At 42.6% G+C, this 20,508-nt stretch overlaps 1 protein-coding gene across 1 annotated transcript in view; it reads left to right on the top strand.

Annotated features, from left to right (window-relative positions):
* Positions 1-18,724, top strand: part of LOC126189001 (cytoplasmic polyadenylation element-binding protein 3-like) — a 334,824-nt gene extending 316,100 nt beyond the window's left edge. The window contains exon 2 of the mRNA XM_049930807.1: positions 18,630-18,724. Coding sequence (XP_049786764.1) covers positions 18,630-18,713 — 84 coding nt within the window. The 3' untranslated portion in view covers positions 18,714-18,724. The remainder of the gene's footprint in view (positions 1-18,629) is intronic.
* Positions 18,725-20,508: the final 1,784 nt, after the last annotated feature.

Raw genomic sequence — 20,508 nt, 5'->3', positions numbered from 1 at the left:
TTTCCCTGACAAATACAACTCAAACTTATCCCATTTATTTATGACCCACAATATACAAACACAACACAATCTGACTGCAAATAGTTAACACAAAAGAATGGCCCTGAATTATAAGAGATCCTAACAATAACGCATACATTTCATAAATCGCTTAGGTCACAGAAAATCTTCATGACACGAGCTACAGCTAATATAGCAAGCATACAGCCAGCTAAATAAAAAGATTATAACTACGAAAGGCTCTAACTACTAACAAGCATGTGGGTAGCAAAGGAAAGATTTTGTTGCTGAGCAAACAATACAGTCAACGGATTTTGCCTTAATCATGTGACATCCAGTTCCAAAAATTATATAATCATCAATAATTCCATTATCCAAACATTATCAAATACATCAATCATCATTTTACAATCCATGTCCAACCAGTACTAAATCTCCATGGCAGAGACACGTCCAGACCATCGGCTCGCTCACTGCTAACCACCAGCACTGCTAACTATAAACTGCCAACCACGGAGTCTCTTAGGGAAACCAAAAATATTTGTGAGATAAGAACTTCACTAGTTGTATCCATGGAGTAAAAAACGGATTAGATAAAAATAATATAAAAACTGAAGAAACAACTGACTGTTAAGTCCTTAGGGTAAAAGTATTGAGTATGACAGGAGTCCAAGGTAGAAGAGTGAAAAAATTGCTCTGAAGCGGTGAGAAGACAGGAAGAAAAGAAACACAGCGAAAAGAGGAAAGATATCTAAAAGAAAAGAGGAAAAATGGATAAAGAATAAAATGGGCACGTAATCCTTATTTGAGCCACGCAAAAAAAAGAAGCTCGTGATCTTTGTGTTATTTGGAGTGACAACATCTACTTACGAAGGAGGATAAAGTGTATTTAAAGTTCATTGTAAACAAATGAAATGAGTATATTGAATAATTCGTAAACGTGCTAAATCACAATGTAACTGGCTAAATAGCTGGGCACCTAACGAATAAAACACAATTTTTAAAAAACTTCATTCTTCTTAGAAAACTGTAACGAATTTGAAGTCCTATTTCTTCGTTGAATAGTTACAAAGGTAGGATTGGAGAAAGCATTTTCTGCGACTGATCTGTTTACCAATTTGTTCCTGAGAGCTGCCTTGCGTTCACGACATAACGGCGAACTAATAGGCAGCTCAAGATGCACGCAGTACGTGATGCAGTGAAAAGGGAGGGAAAGACATACTTACCAGTTGCCGCCATACTGCCGCCCACCTGCCCCATTTTACCACCAAAGCCGTGAGGAGGCATAACCCCTCGTGAATGTCATATCGCCACCTCAGTGGGGTTATCCTGTTGTGTTAGTTTGCTGAATTCTTGATGGACAATGTCTAGTTCGAGAGCCTCTGCAGCGAGATATCTTAAAAGAATATAGGTGTGCTTCGGTGAAACATGACTGGTATGTTAATGCTCTCAGCATGTCTAAACGTTTTGTTTATGGGGGGAGAATTTTCACATTTCGGGTTGAATTGTTTGGGGGCTACTCTTACTTAGAACTTACTGTACTTCGAATGAAGAGCACGTTGTCGACTTCGTTAGAACCTCACTCCAGAAATTTTATCAGTAGTATTTCTTGAGACAACATTCCGTTGAAAATACCTTGCGACATGGGGTCGTAAACCCGTAATGTTTCGCGGAATCCTCCTCAGTTTACGTGAGCGTCATGATCACACACGAAACGGTGCTGACGTAACTACCATAGCATCTCTACGTTGTTTTTGTGCGGTGTACGCTGCGTATGTCCACTACACAATAAATACACATTTCCGTTCATTGGTTCTCTGTCTCAATATAATCGGTTGTGGACCCACTATCATCTGTTTCATGTGGTCGTTGATTAATGAACTTAGTTTTTTTATTACAGAGTGCATCTAGCCCTCCGACCGAACACGCTAAGTTACCGTGCCGGCACCACTCAGCTAACGGAGGCGGACAAATTGAGGGTGAAAGTATGAAAATAAACTATTTTAAAGCATCAGTAAAGCATTTTTAAAGCTACATCTATGAAAACTGATACCGTATTTGCCCTCTTGGTTGGGAATAAAAATACGTGTTTTAGTGTTTTTCGGAATTCAACCGCTAAGAGGGTGAAATAGGGGATTAAAAATTTTAATGAAGATATTTCGATGAATTAAAACATATTTAAAGCTAAATCGAAGCCAATTGGTTTTTGGCTTGTAAAGAAATATGTGTTATGAGTGAAAGTATTTATGGAAATATCATCACAAGAAGTCAAAAGGCGGGATTAACAAATACCTCCGACTCCAGGTACAAGAATGGCTTTTTGGTCATAAGTACATTCGGAAAAGACTATGCTTCTATTGGCTTCAATCGCGTGAGAAGTTTAAAACGATGTTGCAATTTCTAAACAACATAAAAATTCAGTTTAAGAAAAACAAAATAATCTGCGTAAACTATGCGTGAACGAAGTAGCGGGCGCTAACCTAGTATTCTGTTTACGTCTAGATGCCTCTGATATTGTGGATGTTCCAAGACCAGAGTACTATTTTTGGATCCCGTGTCCTAAACTGAATAGCTGGGGAGTAGAAAAGTTACGTAACGTAAAAAAAGACACGTTACGGTTGCTGTACGTTATGTCACAAAAAATTCACAGCGGTATCCGAAACGTTCGATTCCATCGCCTCATTCATGTCATCACTTCCTCTCAGCCTCGGGCATGGATGTGTGTGATGTCCTTAGGTTGGTTAGGTTTAATTAGTTCTAAGTTCTAGGCGACTGATGACCTCAGAAGTTAAGTCGCATAGTGCTCAGAGCCATTTGAACTTCCTCTCATTTTTTATTATCATTTATCAGGCTTAGGAAAGCTCATCAGGTGTGCAGAAAAGCCACTATTTTCGCTCCCATCGGTGTCATTTGCATCTGTACGCGATACACAACTGATTAGCATGTCCGTCACTACCTGTTCCTTTGGCTATGACTAATGGTTTTGGGAACTCTATCTCGTAATGCCACTACTGTGTGAGGGTGACAGTTGGTAAAACTCGACGCATTCGTGTCAGCGTGACATGTTTTTCCGTAAACTGTAGGCTGTTGTCGGCATTTTACAACGCGTTGACAGTATTGCATCCTGAGAATGAATTTTACTTTCAAAGACATCGTTTCCAATGGAAAACTGCTACTTAATAGTTCAAACGTTTTGAAAGCTTATATGAGGAGCTGAGTGTATCACTTCTGTGTTTATTGGTTTACAGTCGGTTTACAGCCATCATAAAATGATCACAATGCTGCGTTATTTTTGCCTATCTGGACCGTGAGAATCACCATGGGTGGCGCGACACCGATAGTACAGAAGTATCAAAATGTCCAACGAGAATTCGACAACTGGCCTTAGGCAGTCATAGCTATATGAAATTGATTTTTGTAAAAGAAATCTTACATTACGCTGCCAAAGAGGTCGACGGTTTTCGTGGAGAGTTTTCTCTCGTGTCTGTTGTCTGGAGTGTCACTGCTATTTCCGTATGGCGTCTGAATGACTGGTAGCCTACATTGGGCACGAGGTGAGGCATCGCATTCGATATGTGACAAAAGCTGTCATTTCACAACAAGGGCGCCCCGCAGCATGCGTAAATATTGACAGCTTTTGTCACGCATTTGATGTATTAATTAGCAATGAGGGCAACGCTGTGATAGCAAAGTAGAGCGTTTCCGGCCGGAGCGCAGCTGGAATAACGTTTAATGTTGGTTCTAACAGACTTAATTGCTTCACTGAATGTACATAGCGTTTCCAGTCAACTGCCAAGAATATGAGGTGGCTTGGTCAACTGATGCTAAGATTAAGAATGATAAAGCTAATTTTAGTTTCAAACTCTAGTTTACGAAAATCTGCCTCTAACACGAGAAGTACTGCGAATTAAGTACAACAGACTGTTATACACATGTTTCGTCTCCACTCGTACAAGCCGGTGAATTTGTTAATAGCTACAAAAGTAATTTTCCTCAGGTAGTCGCAAGAAGGCGTTTGTTTCTGCACTAGCGTTCTGCTTCCGTGTTCTCTGCATGCTGCATCTGTTACAAACGCATTACTGTCCGACTGTATTTGTAGCGATGTGCAGCTCTAATGGAACTGTTTACTAAGCGACTTGGTACACCAACCGGCGATACTGTTTACAGGCTGCCACGCGTGTTTATCCTCGTCTGCGCATGACTTACGGTAAGCTTCTGCTTGCTACAGCGCGACCTGCTTTGCTGTACAAGCCACAAACGACTACCGAAACATCAGTCATGTAAGTTTTATATGGAAGCGTGAGTATTTGACAGGTATATCACGTCAGATGCCTTCGTTGTACATAATTCGAGTATAAATTATTGTGCGACACACATTCAGGAGATACGGCGTCATAAATACTGAGGTACATGAAAACTGACTTTTACTTAAAATAGAGCGCTTCGTAATGAGAGCAGTTAGTGGCTTTTGACAAACTCCCACAAGCAGAAATGCTGGGAGCGAATTTTTGTGATACAATGCCTCACTAGCATGGCTACTGAGTTCATCAAAGCTGTTGTCTTTTACATGCAGTAGTAAACCCTCAGTTCTTTAAGCAGTCGATCTGCCATGTATGAAACAACTTCAAATATCAAATTACTTTACAGCTGAGTTAATGTGATAAACGTTTGACGCTAAGTATGTAAGAGAGAAATGTTTTGATATTATACTCCACAGCACCCAAACGTCCAGATGTAAGGCACTCAGATCCGTGCCAAATGTTGTGCGTCGATAGAGTATCAACCAAAACTCCGATTTAGTTCGTACTATGTACTGTCGTCCAGCAAAACGGGCGTAAATGTTAATTAAAAGTAACACCAGGAGTATAAAGTATAACAGTGGGCAACTAACACATTTAACTTCCGTGGGGAAGTTGGAGCCGGCACGTTAGCTCAGCGTGTTCAGTCGGAGAGTTAGCTGCCCTCTGTAATAGAAAAACTGAGTGAACGGATCAACGATAAACTTGAACGGGTGTCATGGGATATCCGCCTAGAACAAATGAAACGAACAAACTGAGATCAACAAACAAAAAAGTTGGTAGAGCGTTAGATCCACAAAGCAAGGTTCCCGGGTTCAAACCCGAATGAATATTATTTCTTTACTGTATAATACTTGAAAGTGTTGTATGGGACAACGTGTTTTTGACACATAAAAGGACTGTTTGGAGTTAACAGTGATGTTCGCTTGGCAGTCTACTTTCGCTTCGTTTCTTTGAAACTAGTAAACCCATAGAGTACATTTATACAGTAGTTTTACAGAATATACACTACGAACAGAAAAATAAGGAAACTATTGCATAACACGTGCGGATGTTTTACTGTATAATACGTGAAAGTGTTGTATGGGACAACGTGTTTGTGCCACGTAAAATGACTGTTTGGAGTTAACAGTGATGTTCACTTGGCAGTCTGCTTTCGCTTCGTTTCTTTGAAACTAGTAGACCCATAGAGTACATTTGTACAGTAGTTTTACAGAATATACACTACGAACAGAAAAATAAGGAAACAATTGCATCACACGTGCGGAAGTAATAATAATGATAATAATAATTAATAATAAACAAAATAATAAGATCAATAATAATCTATAGTCACAACAGGCTCATCTTTTCTCAGACCGAGCGAAGTGGCGCAGTGGTCAGCACACTGGACTCGCATTCGGGAGGACGACGGTTCAAACCCGCGTCCGGTCATCCTGATTTATGTTTTCTGTGATTTCCCAAAATCGTTTCAGGCAAATTCCGGGATGGTTCCTTTGAAAGGGAACGACCGCTTTCCTTCCTCATCCTTCCTTCATCCGATGGGGCCGACGACCTCGCTGTTTGGTCCCCTCCCCAAAACCAACCAACCAATAATAAGTACGTAACTTTCAACTAACGAAGCGAAAGCAGACATCCAAAAGAACAATGCTACAAACTCCGAAAAGTCCTTTTAGATGTCAAGAAAATGCTCGCCCATATAACAGTTCCACGCGTAAACAGTTAAAATAATTGTCGTCCGTGGGGTTTGAACGCAGAAGTTTGGTACAACGACCGAACGCTGAACCTTCTCACCCACCTGTATAATTACTCGTAGATAAGCTTTTCCTGTACTACGTATCTCTGGTGATACTTTTAATTGTCGTTCACTCATATTCTATTGGACGATAGCACACAGCACGAACCAAATCGATGTTTTAGTTCATACTCTACCGACATACAACGTTTGGTACTGATCTGACATCTGGAGGTTTGTGTGTAAGTGCTCTCATTATGAAACGCTGGATGAGTGTAGTCTGGTTAATTTGCGCTCTATTTTAAGCTAGTTTTCAAGGATCTCAGTGTTTGTGACGTCGTGTTTCCTGATCTACGTTGCGTATTCTATTTTGCAGTGTATTCAGTGATATATGCAGATACAGTCTGAAACGTGTGTTACGAATAGACATAGCAGTAAAGAGATAATAAATTAAAATGTCATATCTGATGTTGAAGGTTTACTCCGCACCATTGTAAGCAGAAGCTAGTTTTTCACGCATCTGTCTATGTTGTCATATTTACTGAATTGTATGTGGTACGTGATATAATTTTGGCGGTACAGTCAGTGGTATATGTGAATACTGCCTGCAAACTGTGTTGTGAATAGAATCGGTAGCGAAGAAATGATAAATTAAAACGTCACGTCTGATGCTGAAGCTGTACTGCATGAACAGCGAAGAGGTAGTAAGCGATAAACTTCATCTGTTTCAGCATCTTGCGTAGGTGTGGGGTGTGTGTGTGTGTGTGGGGGGGGGGGGGGGGGTGTCAGCGAGAAATAGTTTTGTAAAGGTTTGAAATTATGGTAAGTTAGATGAAATCACTAACTGCTCTCATTCTCAAAAACTGAATGAATGAAGTCCGGGTATTTGTGCGCCGTCCGTTACGATGCCTAAAGACAAACACACAGCACTGTAGTACTTATATTACAGTGTTAAACTTTTAACATAAGAGTATACCTCTTAATGAGTAAATTTTGACAGCGTTTAAAATTTTTGAATTCGTTCGTACTAAAAATCTAAAATTTGTTGCCCCTGGAAGCTGTTAGGAAATCTGCTACTGGTTCAGCGTTCCGACATAGTCGCTTAGTAATTATGTGTTACGCTCTGTCATTTCAAATAATTTGCTGCAACTGATTAGAAATTATATATTTTTTACTAACGAGAAACGCAATGTAAGAACAACATGAGTTGATTTAAACTATTGTTTCGGCAATTTATGAGGTCGTATTAAGAACGAAAAACTAAAGTGCAGTTGTGCTATTATAAGGCTGTTAATTAAGAAGATAACACTTCAATACTACTCGAACTTCTTTGGTCAGTCAGTGGGCAGTAAAGGAAAGGATTTAGACGATCAAAACCTGTCGAATAATTGTTATACATAAAGAATCGAGCATACAAATTTCGATGGCGATGTCGAGAAACGTTTCGTTTGAAAAATGTGTTCTCTTAATCTTCTAGAGCCGAACAGACGAAATGCTTCTCATATAACGGAGGAAGTCCGTGATTTCGCTACTTAGAGTTAAAGCGACTATACGCTGTGGAAGTCGTAAAGAGGCAGAAAAAGTGAAACCCGCACAAGAACGATACAGAATGATATAAGAGTTTCTGATGGTTGTTGAAAGCTTGTGCCGGATCTAAACTTCAAAACTGCGTGACTGCACGGGAGAAACATTTAGTTGCTATATTGGCATATGCACCACTGATAGGTGTCTCTCTGTGAAATATTTCTTAACATTATGTTTACCAAGCATTCGGTATAGGAGGAATAATTGATCTTGTGGCTGAGAGCGTAGCTAGACGCAACATAGGGTATTAGACACGTTGACAGTACTCTGTTATTGAAATCGTACTTTTATTTAGTCTCGCATTATAATCAGTTGAGAATATCATGCTGCTGTGAGCCATACCAGCCGTAAATACCTGCTCGTCGTGCTGTTCGAGTTACGCTACTGTGCTTAGTAATATGCCAGTGGTCGACAAATTTTAAATTTATGATTTTCTTTCCTGGGTGCAAATACCCACCTGTTGCCATTCACATATTCATAATGCCGAGCAAACTATCTGAATGGTCAAAGAGCACACGAAGTTTGCTCACGAGTCTGCTCTCCGCTTCCGAATCGAGCGTGGTGGCGCAGTGGTTAGTGCGTTGGACTCGTACTGGGCAGGACGGCGGTCTGGTACATTTAGTTATCGCGAGAGCGTTACAAATCTCATAGAAAGTTTGAAGTGGGACACACTTGCAGATAGACGACCCGCTAAACGGAAGGGGCTGCTCACTAAATTCCAAAATCCGACCTTCGCCGATGATGTAGAGCATATATTATTACCATCAACTTTCAAATCGCGCTATGATCACCATTCAAAGATAAGGGAAACTAGAGCTCGTACTGAGGCGATCCTCGAGTGGAACAGAGGGGGGGAATATGACTTTGGCGCAAATAGTGCCCTCCGCCGCACACGGCTCGGTGGCTAGTGGAGTATATATGTAGATGTAGATGTAGAAGTCCGGGTCGAGGCCATACAGTTGTGTGTGTTCCGTGTTTTTCCTATATCGTTTAAGGCAATGTCGAGATGGTTCAATTGAAAAGACACCACCAATTTCCTCCTCCACCTGTTCCAAATACGAGTTTGTGTTCTAATGACCTCGTTGTCGAGAGGGTGTTAAAACACTTAGCCTTTCTTTCCTTTTTGATTCGGTACGAAAAGATTTATGGACAGTACTACCCCATTTAGAGCGGGCTACAATGAGAGATACTATTGCTGTGGACGCAAAGGTGTGCACGAGATGCACATTCCAGAATGTCTCGTAAAACTTCAGTTGGTTCCAGATCCTGGTTCTAAACAGTCCAGATCGTAGTTAATCTATGTTTATCTGAACACATGCTCTTTCATGATACAGTCAGCACTCATTCCGGAATAACTGAGGATCGTTTTCACAAAACTCGACAACTACAAAATTTGAAAAAAAAAAGTTATATGTATATGGACGACTATTCGTGTACTTCTAAATAAGACGAATCCTTTGCAGTACACGGATTTTATGAAGACTTACTATTTGCCTGTTCAATCTTGCACACAGAACTGTGAAATTTTCCTAAACTCGACGACATCTAAAAAAAAAAAAAAAAAAAAAAAGTTTTGCCAGATGTGAACATCTCCTGCTTGTTGTAGACTGTTTATTGTTAGTTTTCAGATAAATAGCTTACTGCCATACTTCCCAATCAGCTCCCACAGTTACATGCTCTGTGATAGGGCATGTGATACCATTAAAAAGGAACTGAAAAAACACGAAACTGTAACCTTACCATCAACGATGACGTTCTGAGCAACCGTGATACCTGTTAGATTCTCGGCAAGAACTCGCCCGTGTACGATTTCAAGACGACTGTTAACAGTGTAGTAAAAGAGAAGCTACCATTCAAAATATCTGAAGACAAAGAACGTACTTATACACTAAAAAAACGAAGGGGAAAGTCGAAACAACATACTTTTCCTCTCCGATCATTGTTGAGCGAAGAAAACTAACGTAGATAGTTTCGAGGTCAGTGATCATTCCGCTGTAATAAAACCTAGAAACGATGTGTCTGTCGAAGCTGACGAAGCAGGGAAACTAGTGAGATATTTTGATACGTCATCAGAAGAAGCCCAAGAGTTCTGTGGGGAGGCCCTAGAGTGTTGCGTTGGACATGAAAATGAAAATAATGAAATACAGTACCTTAATGAACCAAAGTATCAAATTATCATTTCTTCAGTAGGTTAAAATAATAGAACATAACCGCTACAAATAATTAATCCGTAGATGTTCGGTTTGGAAGTGATTCATGAATTTTACATACTTTTTATTTCAACTGAAATCTCTTAGAAATATTTTTTCCAACGATGTATTATATATATCTAGAATTTATTTGCGAAGTATAATTTTGTAAGACGTTAGCAATGTATACTCTTCAAGTAATTAAATAAAATATGTTTCCTGAACATGTTTTTTGTATATGTTGATTTTTGTGAAGCGTTTCTTAAGTCTTCTATAATAGGCAGTTTGGTGTTATCTTTTATTTAATTGTGTAACTTACCGTGTTTTGTAACCAGCATAAAAATCGTCTTCGTCCACCAAGGAAGCTTAATAATTTAATTATATATACTGTCCTGGCTTCTGTCCAAGCTCTCTTCTACATGAATTTAAAAATGTTGTTACCGATTGGTTCTTTTACAAACACAAGAGAGAAAAGCTGGTAGTAGAAAAGCAGGGTTGACGAAAGTGCTTGAATTCTTTAACATATGCTGCGTCTACGTAGATACTCCTCAACCCAGCGTACAGCACGTCGCGGAAGATACCCACTACTTGCCATTTGCTTTCCTGTTCCACTCGCAAATGGAGCGAGGGAGAAGCGACTGTATTTATGCCTCCGTATGAGCCCTATTTTCTCGTATCTTATCTTCGTAGTCCTTACGCACAATGCATGTTGACGGCAGTGGAATCGTATGGCAGTCAGCTTCAAATGCCTGTCCTCTAAATTTTCTCAATAGTGTTTCTCGAAAAGAACTTCGCCTTTCCTCCAGGGATTCCCATTTGAGTTCCTGAGGCAACCCCGCAGCACTTACGTGTTGTTCCTACCTACCGGTAACAAATCTAGCAGCTCACCTCTGAACTGCTTCGATGTCTTTCTCAAACTAACTCAAATAGGTATCTGAGATTGGCAAAGAATGTATGTCTGTAAAAATATCCACAAATTCTTCGTAATAAAATCCTTTCCTCACCTGAAAATATTCTTCGTCGTATTAATCTGGTCGCTAATTTCAGATCTTCTCTAACTGCACAGAAATAATAAGTATCGCCAACTTGCCATCAAAGTATACTTTTCTTCAGCCTCGAAATAAATCTGGTTATAACACATCAGGATCACACTAATAACATTATAAACGTCCTCCATCAGAAACTTCCTGGGAGATTAACACTGTGTGCCGGACCGAGACTCGAACTCGGGACCTTTGCCTTCCGCGGGCAAGTGCTCGACCATTTGCCCGTGAAAGGCAAAGGTCCCGAGTTCGAGTCTCGGTCCGGCACACAGTTTTAATCTGCCAGGAAGTTTCATATCAGCGCCCACTCCGCTGCAGAGTGAAAATCTCATCCTGTCCTCCATCAGAGATCAAAAAACTATATATCACATAGTAAATAGAACATAATAGTTCAAGTTTTAGTAATGAACTGGACGTCCGCGAACAATAGGCCTACACGCACGTTTCTCCGAGGAACGATGGCCTCGGGCGCATATTAGCTGGTTACCAGGGACTCTGCACAGCTCTGTCTCCGCAGGCGTCACACATTACATGAAAAGAAACAGAAATCAATTTGATGTAATTAAAAAAGAACAATACGACTACTTTAAAACATACTAAATCTTGAAGACTGAATTTTTCACTATTTAGCTAAGTGTTCACTGTTTAAAACTTCTTATTAGATTAAAACTGTGTACCGGGCTGCCACTCGAACTGGGGACCTTTGCCTTTCGCCGGTAAGTGCTCTACCAACTTAGCCACCCGAGTACGGCGCAAGAGCACACTCCCCCAGGCTGTACTAAACCATGTCTCCGCAATATCCTTTCTTCCAGCAGTGTTAGCCCTGCAAGTTTAAGGAGAACTTCTGTGAAGTTGGGAAGTTAGGAGATGAGGTACTGGCGGAAGTAAAGCTGTGAGGACGGGTCGTGAATCGTTCTTGGGCAGCTCACGGTCCGGCACACAGTTTTAATCTGCCCGGAATTTTCGTAATAAATCTTGTTACAATGCACAATTTGGTCGGGTGCTGCGGAAACTAGTTTCACAAGTGAATTTGTGACACTACAGCAGGCACGTTAAAGAGCTTAACCCTCTGTCTTGGCATTGCCTCATAGAGAAACGACTGCCTTCATCCACGTCTTTAAGAGACATGTCCACACTGAAATAGTCCAACCAGACAGCGCTCAGAGAACACTCACCCTTGCTTGGGGATGCAGTATTCTTACAAAAAGATTTTTCAGTATCTCGTAGCGTCGTTCGTACATCACTTGAGACAGCACCTAACGTTTGTTCATATGATGTCTATGTTATCAGCAGCATTACTGCTATACGTATCCTTATTGTCTCGAAACATTCTGGTGTTAGGAATAGATGTTGAAGTAGCATTCAGCCCTTTTGACAGGGTTGTGATACGTTTCCGATGTGTCAGAACGTCATTTTAAACGGCGATGGGTCTCTTGGGATCCAAATTTCTGGTCAACCCACTTACTTTTAGGTTGTGTATGTGAGATTGTGTTAAGGAGGACTCAGATGTGGAACTTAGACTTTACTCTTTGACGACACCCAACCGTTTGACCATTTGGAAGTCCGCCAACTCGTCAGAACAGTTCATGTCGCACCCTCGTGCTGGTTTTCTGCATCTGTATAATTCATGCTGATTTTGGTACGTCTGCACTTCTCGCGAGGTGTCCGTATTCTTCCATCACTCACTGTATACTCTACATTTCTGCGTTACATTGAAAGAGCTTCACCGTACGTATCTTCATCGAATCATTCGACCAAGTACTCCACCCCTCCCACACATCATTTGAGCGTGCTATATCTGCGCTAGTCGAGCCCTCGATATCTCTTTATGGGCAAGAGTTTTATACTGCATGATACTCGTCGATTCCTCGCATACAACTAGGTATCGTAATTCTAGAAGTTAGTTATTGAAAACTGAAACGGTATCGCTCTTTGAAGGTACGTCAGCCAGTTCAAAACTTCTGACATTAGTCATCGACGGAAGACATGCAACAAAGAAGAGCCGAGCTCCCTTACAGACAGTACATGTGTCACTTAAGCAGTCTTCTTTACATGACAGCTCCAGTATTCAGGTAGTCGGCGGAAAGAAGCCATTCATTTTCTTTCCATACGACGACTTCTATATGACTGTTCTGTTCCAGTCGACGCCCCAACTTTCAGCCATTAGCGTAATGTGACATGTAGCTTCTGTTATCAGTCGTTAAGACTGTAGTCACATATGTAATAAGCTTAACCTTTCTTGTATGGATATATTTGTAGATGTACTCTTCAGCAAGTGAAAAAAGTGCTGCTTGCACAGTGAGTATTGATGAATTTTTCCTGTGACAACTAGCTACTTGCTGTATACTACTGGTTTGTCTGCAGGAAATCTGAGATTTTTCTGACATAACCTGCAAAGTCCCCATTCGCTGCATTTCTCTAGTACTCACTAGAAGTTACTTCTAAATATGTCGAAAATTCTCATAGCATGAAATGTTTCAATACCCCTGTCAAGGATGCTAATCACATCGCTAACCTGTCTCTGACGAATGGGGCGGGGTGACATAGAAGGTTTCAGTGAGGCACTTGTTGTTCTCTGGTGGAAGGCGCAGATGTCAAGGAGTTGCGATGTTCTTGGTGCCTAATACTACGATCTTCACTTGTGGCAGTCAGACGAGCTCGACCGGATCCTTGACGAGGAGTATGCCTGGCCGCACGTTCCAATGCGGTCCGACATCGGGCCACTCTTACATCCGAGTGCTCCACAAATCTGGATCGTACACTATTCGAGTAGCCTGCCAAATGGAAATCCAAAACGAGGCTCCTTTCAAACTCATTCGAGCGCTGATAACGCTGTCTCACAGTGATCACACAATGTCTGATGCTGCTCAAGATCCTTACGTAACCTACAACGCCTGGTTACAAAATTGAGTATGAACAACACAAAATTGATTAAGAATCTGCTGAGTTGGGCAAGTGCATTGTATGATAAACACGAAAATCTAAGGATCAGACTTACTAAAACCATCCAGCAAATTGTGTTTAACAAAGCATGTGTAGCGAGTGAGATAACACCAAGCACTTAAGATGGCTATTTATAGCCGAAAACTAGATATGCGAGAGTAATAAAAAGTAATGGGATTGCGACTAACTGCTGTGTGCCTCTCCTTCCTAATACTAATTTGTTTATGGAAGACCTGGAGGAAAAGGCGCTGGAATCTGCTAGGTTGAAGCCCGCAGTATTTTGGAAATATGCTGACGACATGTTTGTAGTGTGACCCTTGGCGAAACTAAATTACAAGAATTTTTAAACCATTGAAATTCATCCATGGACAAATCCAGTTTACGGTGGAAATCGAACAGGATGCATACCTTTAATTTTTGGATGCTTTCGTTCAGGGCAAAGTTGACGTCACGCTGGGAGATGCAGTATATCGGAAACTACCGCATATGGATTTATATTTATGTGCAAATAGCTGCCACCATCCTTCCCGAACAATGAGTAGTATGCGAACTTTGGTTCACAGAGCACACGTCGTCGCTGACGAGAGCAGTTCTGCAGGACAAGCTTCTGCACTTAAAAAGAGTTTTTGGAGCCAACGGGTATTCTCCACAGCACGCTACGAATGAAACTAAAGATGGACGTAAGGAACGCAGAAGAAGATATAGAAAGATGTAAATTCGTGTCTTTTCTGACATATCTCGTCAAAAATAGGACGTATCCTCAACAACCACAAAGTAAAAGTGATTTTTCGCCATCTATCGAAGACAGCAGCATCCTTGGGATTTGATGGCTGGGATGGCTGCGGCTTACGAGATCCCCTACAAATGTGGTTTTCCGTAAATTGGACAGACGACTCGTACAGTCCATGAAAGATGCACGGAACACTGCAGGTACACCCAGCTCTTACAGCCCAATAAATCGGCTGTGACCAGAGCAGTGTATTGATACTGCTCACTCTATGTTGTACGAAAACGTCGAAATTTTAGAGTCTACTTCATCTTTTTGGGAGTCTGTGGAGAAAGGACCAACTGAAATCTGTATGGCGACGAATTAATAGAGATGGCGGCTTCAGCTTGAATAAGTCATGGAATCCGGTGCTTTCTGTAATAAATTTGCAAAGTCGTCCCCAAAGTATAGGTGACAATCATATATTGGCATTCCAGCAGGGATTCCCCGCGCAGCCACAGATCTAATTTCAGGCTTATGTGTAGTTTTCCTCCGATGAACGTCTCTGGCGGCTGAGTATCTGTGGTCGCATGCGCAGTGGTGCGGTCCCTAGATATAACAGGACGGTGCGAGTGTTGGGGTATCAGTCTTTCAGTTCACTCTGAAGAAGCGTGAACGGTATACAGCCGAAATGTTAGAAGGAAGCGGAATTTATGGAACTGCACGCTCGAAATATAATGGAACACTAACGCTTTCTGATAGCCGTGTCGTAGAGAATTGCATCTCTTATCATTTACGTAAATGTGAATGGTGTTTACGTGTACGAAGTTACATTGACATCCGACCATGTCTTCTGAGTGCACCACAATTTTTGCTTAGGCAATGTAATTGGCATGAGACACATGGGAGTGCCATACCAATAGATCACACGGACAGTCACTACAGTACGAATACTAACGAGACGGATTGAGGACAAGAGTGCAGCAAGAAGGGTAGGCACAGGTCCGTCCATAATGACGACACCACGACAAGATCGTAGGATTATTCGACTGACTCTGGCGAATAGACGGATGGCAACAGCCTGTACCACGAACACCAGAGACATGCATGGTGTACAGCTAGAGTCAACTGGTACGTTAACCACCATTCTGTGGTGTTCAGCGGTGAGTCTCGGTTTTGTCTGTGGCGCTAAAATCGAGAGCTGTGTGACTGTTGACGAGCCGGTGAAAAGTCACAAGAAGCAGCAATTTTCTATATCCACGTCCTTCGAACTCTTGGAATCATGGTATGTGGAACTGTTGCCCATGGCAATAGGATTGATGTTAGTTGTTGAAGGAAGTCTGAATGGTGACAATGATACATCGTCTTGTCATACCAGGATAGCAAACGGTATATTCCAGCAGCAGATAAGACCTGACACTGCAGCTCACACGACAAACGCCGTGAGGCATGTACGGAGCCTCGACTACTCGCCCAGATATATCGCTCATAGAGCTTGTCTGGGATGCGAGGAGAAGATGTATAATTTCGTACCAGTATCCAGCCAGCAGTCTTGCTGAACTGGCTCAGCAAGTGTTTCAGGCATGGCGAGTAATCCCTCAAGACGACATTTGGAAATGTTTCACCAAAAAGGTTAAAATGTCTGTGATATCTTATGGGACTTAACTGCTAAGATCTTCAGTCCCTAAGCTTACACACTACTTAACCTAAATTATCCTAAGGACAAACACACAGACCCATGACCGAGGGAGGACTCGGACCTCCGCCGGGACCAGGGAAATGTTTCCTTTTGTGTCACAACGAATACACGACCGTATTCGTGATCTTGGGGATCACACTGATGTCGATGATGGACATCAGTTTCAATGCTTCATGGTGCAACGTACCCCATTTCCGACAGCGGAATCGATTGCTTGTCGCGCGTCGTTTTGTCAGCGTTCGCGGAGGATGGGCCTCGGAGACAAGGATTGGGCGGTGGCGGCGCCTGCGGCTTGATGCAGGCCGTTTGTACCTGTCGCTAGGCTCTAACAAATGCGGCGTCTCCCAGCAACCTCCCCCACTCCAGAGCCTCGCCGCCGAAGACCTCGCCTCGCCTCGCCTCTCCCATTCCAGGAGACGGATGAAGTCGGACAAATTCTCTCTCGCCCCTAATCTTGCCGCTTTACTGGAGGCACAGCTAGAGGGCAGCGACTCTGATACATCACAATACCTATGTGCCAGCAGGATATGAAGTGCGAAGCACTGATGTGGTGTCTGCATTACACGAAATAAACTTCGCAGACTTTTGCAAGCCTTCAAAATAATCGTCTTCAAATTATCTTTGCAAATCAGATTCCTCCTAACGGAAATATTGTGTTTTGTGGATGGCTGAACCAACAACAAAAAAGTAAAAAGTTGTCCACATTCTATCGTTGCAATAAATGCCTGGAACGAAATAATGGATTAATATGCAATTAATGTTATCCGAAATTTTGCGTGAGAATCAGTGCGTAACTAGAGCGGAGGCATAGACTGGGTGCTGTTTACGTGTGGTCGCATTTTTATAATGAGCGATAAAATGAAGAAGAGCAAAAGAAAAAGCAAGGCGTAGGAATAAGAAGAAGAAGAACAACAACAACAACGGAAAGAAAGGAATTATAGGGCAGTACAATAGGAGAAGGGTGGTGATAAATGAAAGGAAAGCACGAGGATATTCGAGTGGTCTGTGATGGGCAACGGTTCCCTGCTATGGAGACGCTAGTATCTTATTGTCAGCTACTAGATGGGGCCACTTTTGTTATGCCAAATAAGCCAGTGGCACAAAACTGTAAAGAGTATATTTAGCACTTGATCGTCAGTTAATCATTGAAAAAGGAATTATGTTATTCTTCCAAGCGATGAGACTTCGGCTGTTTGTTATTCCATATTTTGAATGTATGACACAAAAAATGTTGAAATGTCTAACTTTTAGTTATACGTAATTATGGCTCCTTATTATTTTAGAAAGAGTTGCAAGTTTTAAGGGTTTGGTTAATTTGGAGTTAGGAATCGGAAGCTTGCTGACGTCTTGCTGAAACAGATTATCCTTACACGAAATGTTCTACGAGTACAATTAATGTCCGCCGCTCGTGGTCTCGCGGTAGCGTTCTCGCTTCCCGAGCACGGGGTCCCGGGTTCGATTCCCGGCGGGGTCAGGGATTTTCACCTGCCTCGAGATGACTGGGTGTTTGTGTTGTCCTCATCATTTCATCATCATCCAGGAAAAGTGGCGAAATTGGACTGAGCAAAGATTGGGTAATTGTACGGGCGCTGATAACCACGCAGTTGAGCGCCCCACAAACCAAACATCATCATCTCTGAGTACAATTAATGAAAAACATGTACTTTACGATTTTGCTTTATTGATAGGTACAATGAAATGCAGCAAAATAACGACGACGATTTGGGGAGGGGGTTAAAAACAAACAAAAGGGGCGGGTCACTAGTGTAGGGAGAGACGCAAACTCGAAGTTTGTCCCGGGTGCGAGTCACCTTATTTACGCCGCTGATGCAGTTGCATCAAGAACATGACGGGTCTTAACACAGAATCGCCTATCACACTGTTTTGCTGGCTGATCTGTGTGCGAGTGAAACATACCGTATGTTAAAGCGAGATATTACAATTTAACGTAAGGGAAAGATCCATTATTATAGAATATTTGATACTTGCAAAATTTGTTTCTGAATTTAAAAAAAACAATGGAGGTATATAAATAGCATTTCATCATGCCTAAATCAAGGCATTCGGGCCGAAAGTGTTACTAAATGTTTGTCCACAAGAGTTGGATAACTCGGTTTTGCTGCGATCATAAATACTCTTTAAATTCCGCAAGAGGCAAAAATGATGGTTTCGTCACAGTTTTCCAAATTGAGATAACGCCTGCCGTGTCCAGTGCTACCATTAAAATCAAACGCTTCTGCAAATAGAGTCGTTCGTCGTGATTGAAGACATGCAACAAATTGTGTTTATACACACTTTTCATTAATTTCAAAATTGAGAAACATTCAGATTTTTCGTAGTGTCCCTGTTATCCGCACTCTATGTTTTATGAGCTTACACTTGCTGATTTTCCTTTTCGTCAGAGTTACATTTTTGTGTTTTTTCTGTTTCAGGTGAGTAAATGCTCCACGTTGCTGACCGTGTCTCATGCTGCATCATGTGAGTCTAACTCGGGCTTAACAAACACACCTAGATGAAGGTATGGTAGAATAAATAACTAAGCGTGCCTCTTTGGTGCGATTCGTAAATTTCTAACATGTTGATTGCGGATGTTAATCGTTTATGGTTGACCGAAAACGTGTCTGACTCGGGATTGGCACTTAGATAGTTATATGTAGGGGTAACACTAACAAGCGATACGAAATGGGACGAGTACGTAAAATCGTTATTATGGAAGGCGAATGGAAGGCATACGCTTTTTAGAAGAGTTGCGAGAAATCGCAATGCAACTGTAAAATAAGTCGCATATTAGGCTGCAATGCAATCAACTGTGGAGTACTGTTCCAGTGTTGGGAGTCCTTGTCAAGGAGACGTAACAGGAAGCATCGAATTCAAAGACTTACTGCTACGGTCGTGACAAATCGGCATAGCTCATAAGAAATTATGACAGAGTTGCTCGGTGAACTTAAATGGGATTCTATGGAGGAAACGGGACTTAATTCTCGCAAACTATTGAGTAAATTTAGAGAACATTATTCGAAGAAGACTGTTCGTCCATTGTGCCGCCACCATTGCACGGGGATCATGATAACAAGGCAATAGAGACTACGGCGCGTAAGGAAGCGTTACGGCAGTCATTTTTCTCTCGCTCATTATGCGAGTGCAGTAGGATAGAAGACAGCTATTATTGGTGCGAAGTAAACTTAGAAGATAGCTATTATTGGTACGAAGTAAACTTAGAAGATAGCTATTATTGGTACGAAGTAAACTCCGCCGTACAACGTAGATCTACAGTGGTTCGCAGAAAATGACGTAAATTGCCGTAACAAAACGTACATGTTGTGGCTGACACCACTGCGGTCAGGTCAGTGGGTGTTGAGGCTCTACAGGTGATGCGGTGACTTTGTAATGCGTCGGAGGCCGAGCTCCAAGTGCTGGTCAGTGAGCCGAAGGCGCCAGGCAAACAGTGGTTTCTGAAATACTGTTTTATTAACGTGTTTGTTACAAAGAATATTGTCTTCCCCGGTGCTCAGGGAAGAGATCGGTCTGCTCTCGCTGGACACAATACACAAACAGCTTGCATAGTGTGTGGCACGTCAGGCACCCTACCTGGCAGCGAAGCAGTACGGGGAAGAGGGGGGGGGGGGGGGCGGCAGCGGGATCCCGTGCGACGACCCGCGGATGCACAACTGTGAACTCGAAGACCTCAGCGCACTCCAAGAGGGACGTTCGCTTAGATCTGTACGGTGAAGAGGGGGGGGGGGGGGGGGGGCAGCAGCGGGATCCCGTGCGACGACCCGCGGATGCACCACTGTGAACTCGAAGACATCAGCGCACTCCAAGAGGGACGTTCGCTTAGATCTGTACGGTGAAGAGGGGGGTGGGGCAGCAGCGGGATCCCGTGCGACGACCCGCGGATGCACAACTGTGAACTCGAAGACCTCAGCGCACTCCAAGAGGGACGTTCGCTTAGATCTGTACGGTGAAGAGGGGGGGGGGGGGGGGGGGGCAGCAGCGGGATCCCGTGCGACGACCCGCGGATGCACCACTGTGAACTCGAAGACATCAGCGCACTCCAAGAGGGACGTTCGCTTAGATCTGTACTACTCAAAGCATCTTCCGGATGGCGGTTGTCGTGAAGGCGGAATCCCAGACTCCCTCAGCGCACACAGCGTACAGCCAGGATGGCAGAAGACGGACAACCTGGGAGGCGTCCATCCACCAAGTAGAACATGGCAGCTTGCAGTCAGTCGGCTGGGATCTTCACCAGAGGAAGGACCTGTAAGTCTGCATCTTCTACCAGTCACGGCTCCCACCGACGGCGTGGGGCGG

The sequence above is a fragment of the Schistocerca cancellata genome, chromosome 5, assembly GCF_023864275.1.
Source record: "Schistocerca cancellata isolate TAMUIC-IGC-003103 chromosome 5, iqSchCanc2.1, whole genome shotgun sequence".
Lineage (NCBI taxonomy): Eukaryota > Metazoa > Arthropoda > Insecta > Orthoptera > Acrididae > Schistocerca > Schistocerca cancellata.
Note: the sequence above shows the minus strand (reverse complement) of the source record. Positions and strands in the feature narration are given on the sequence as shown.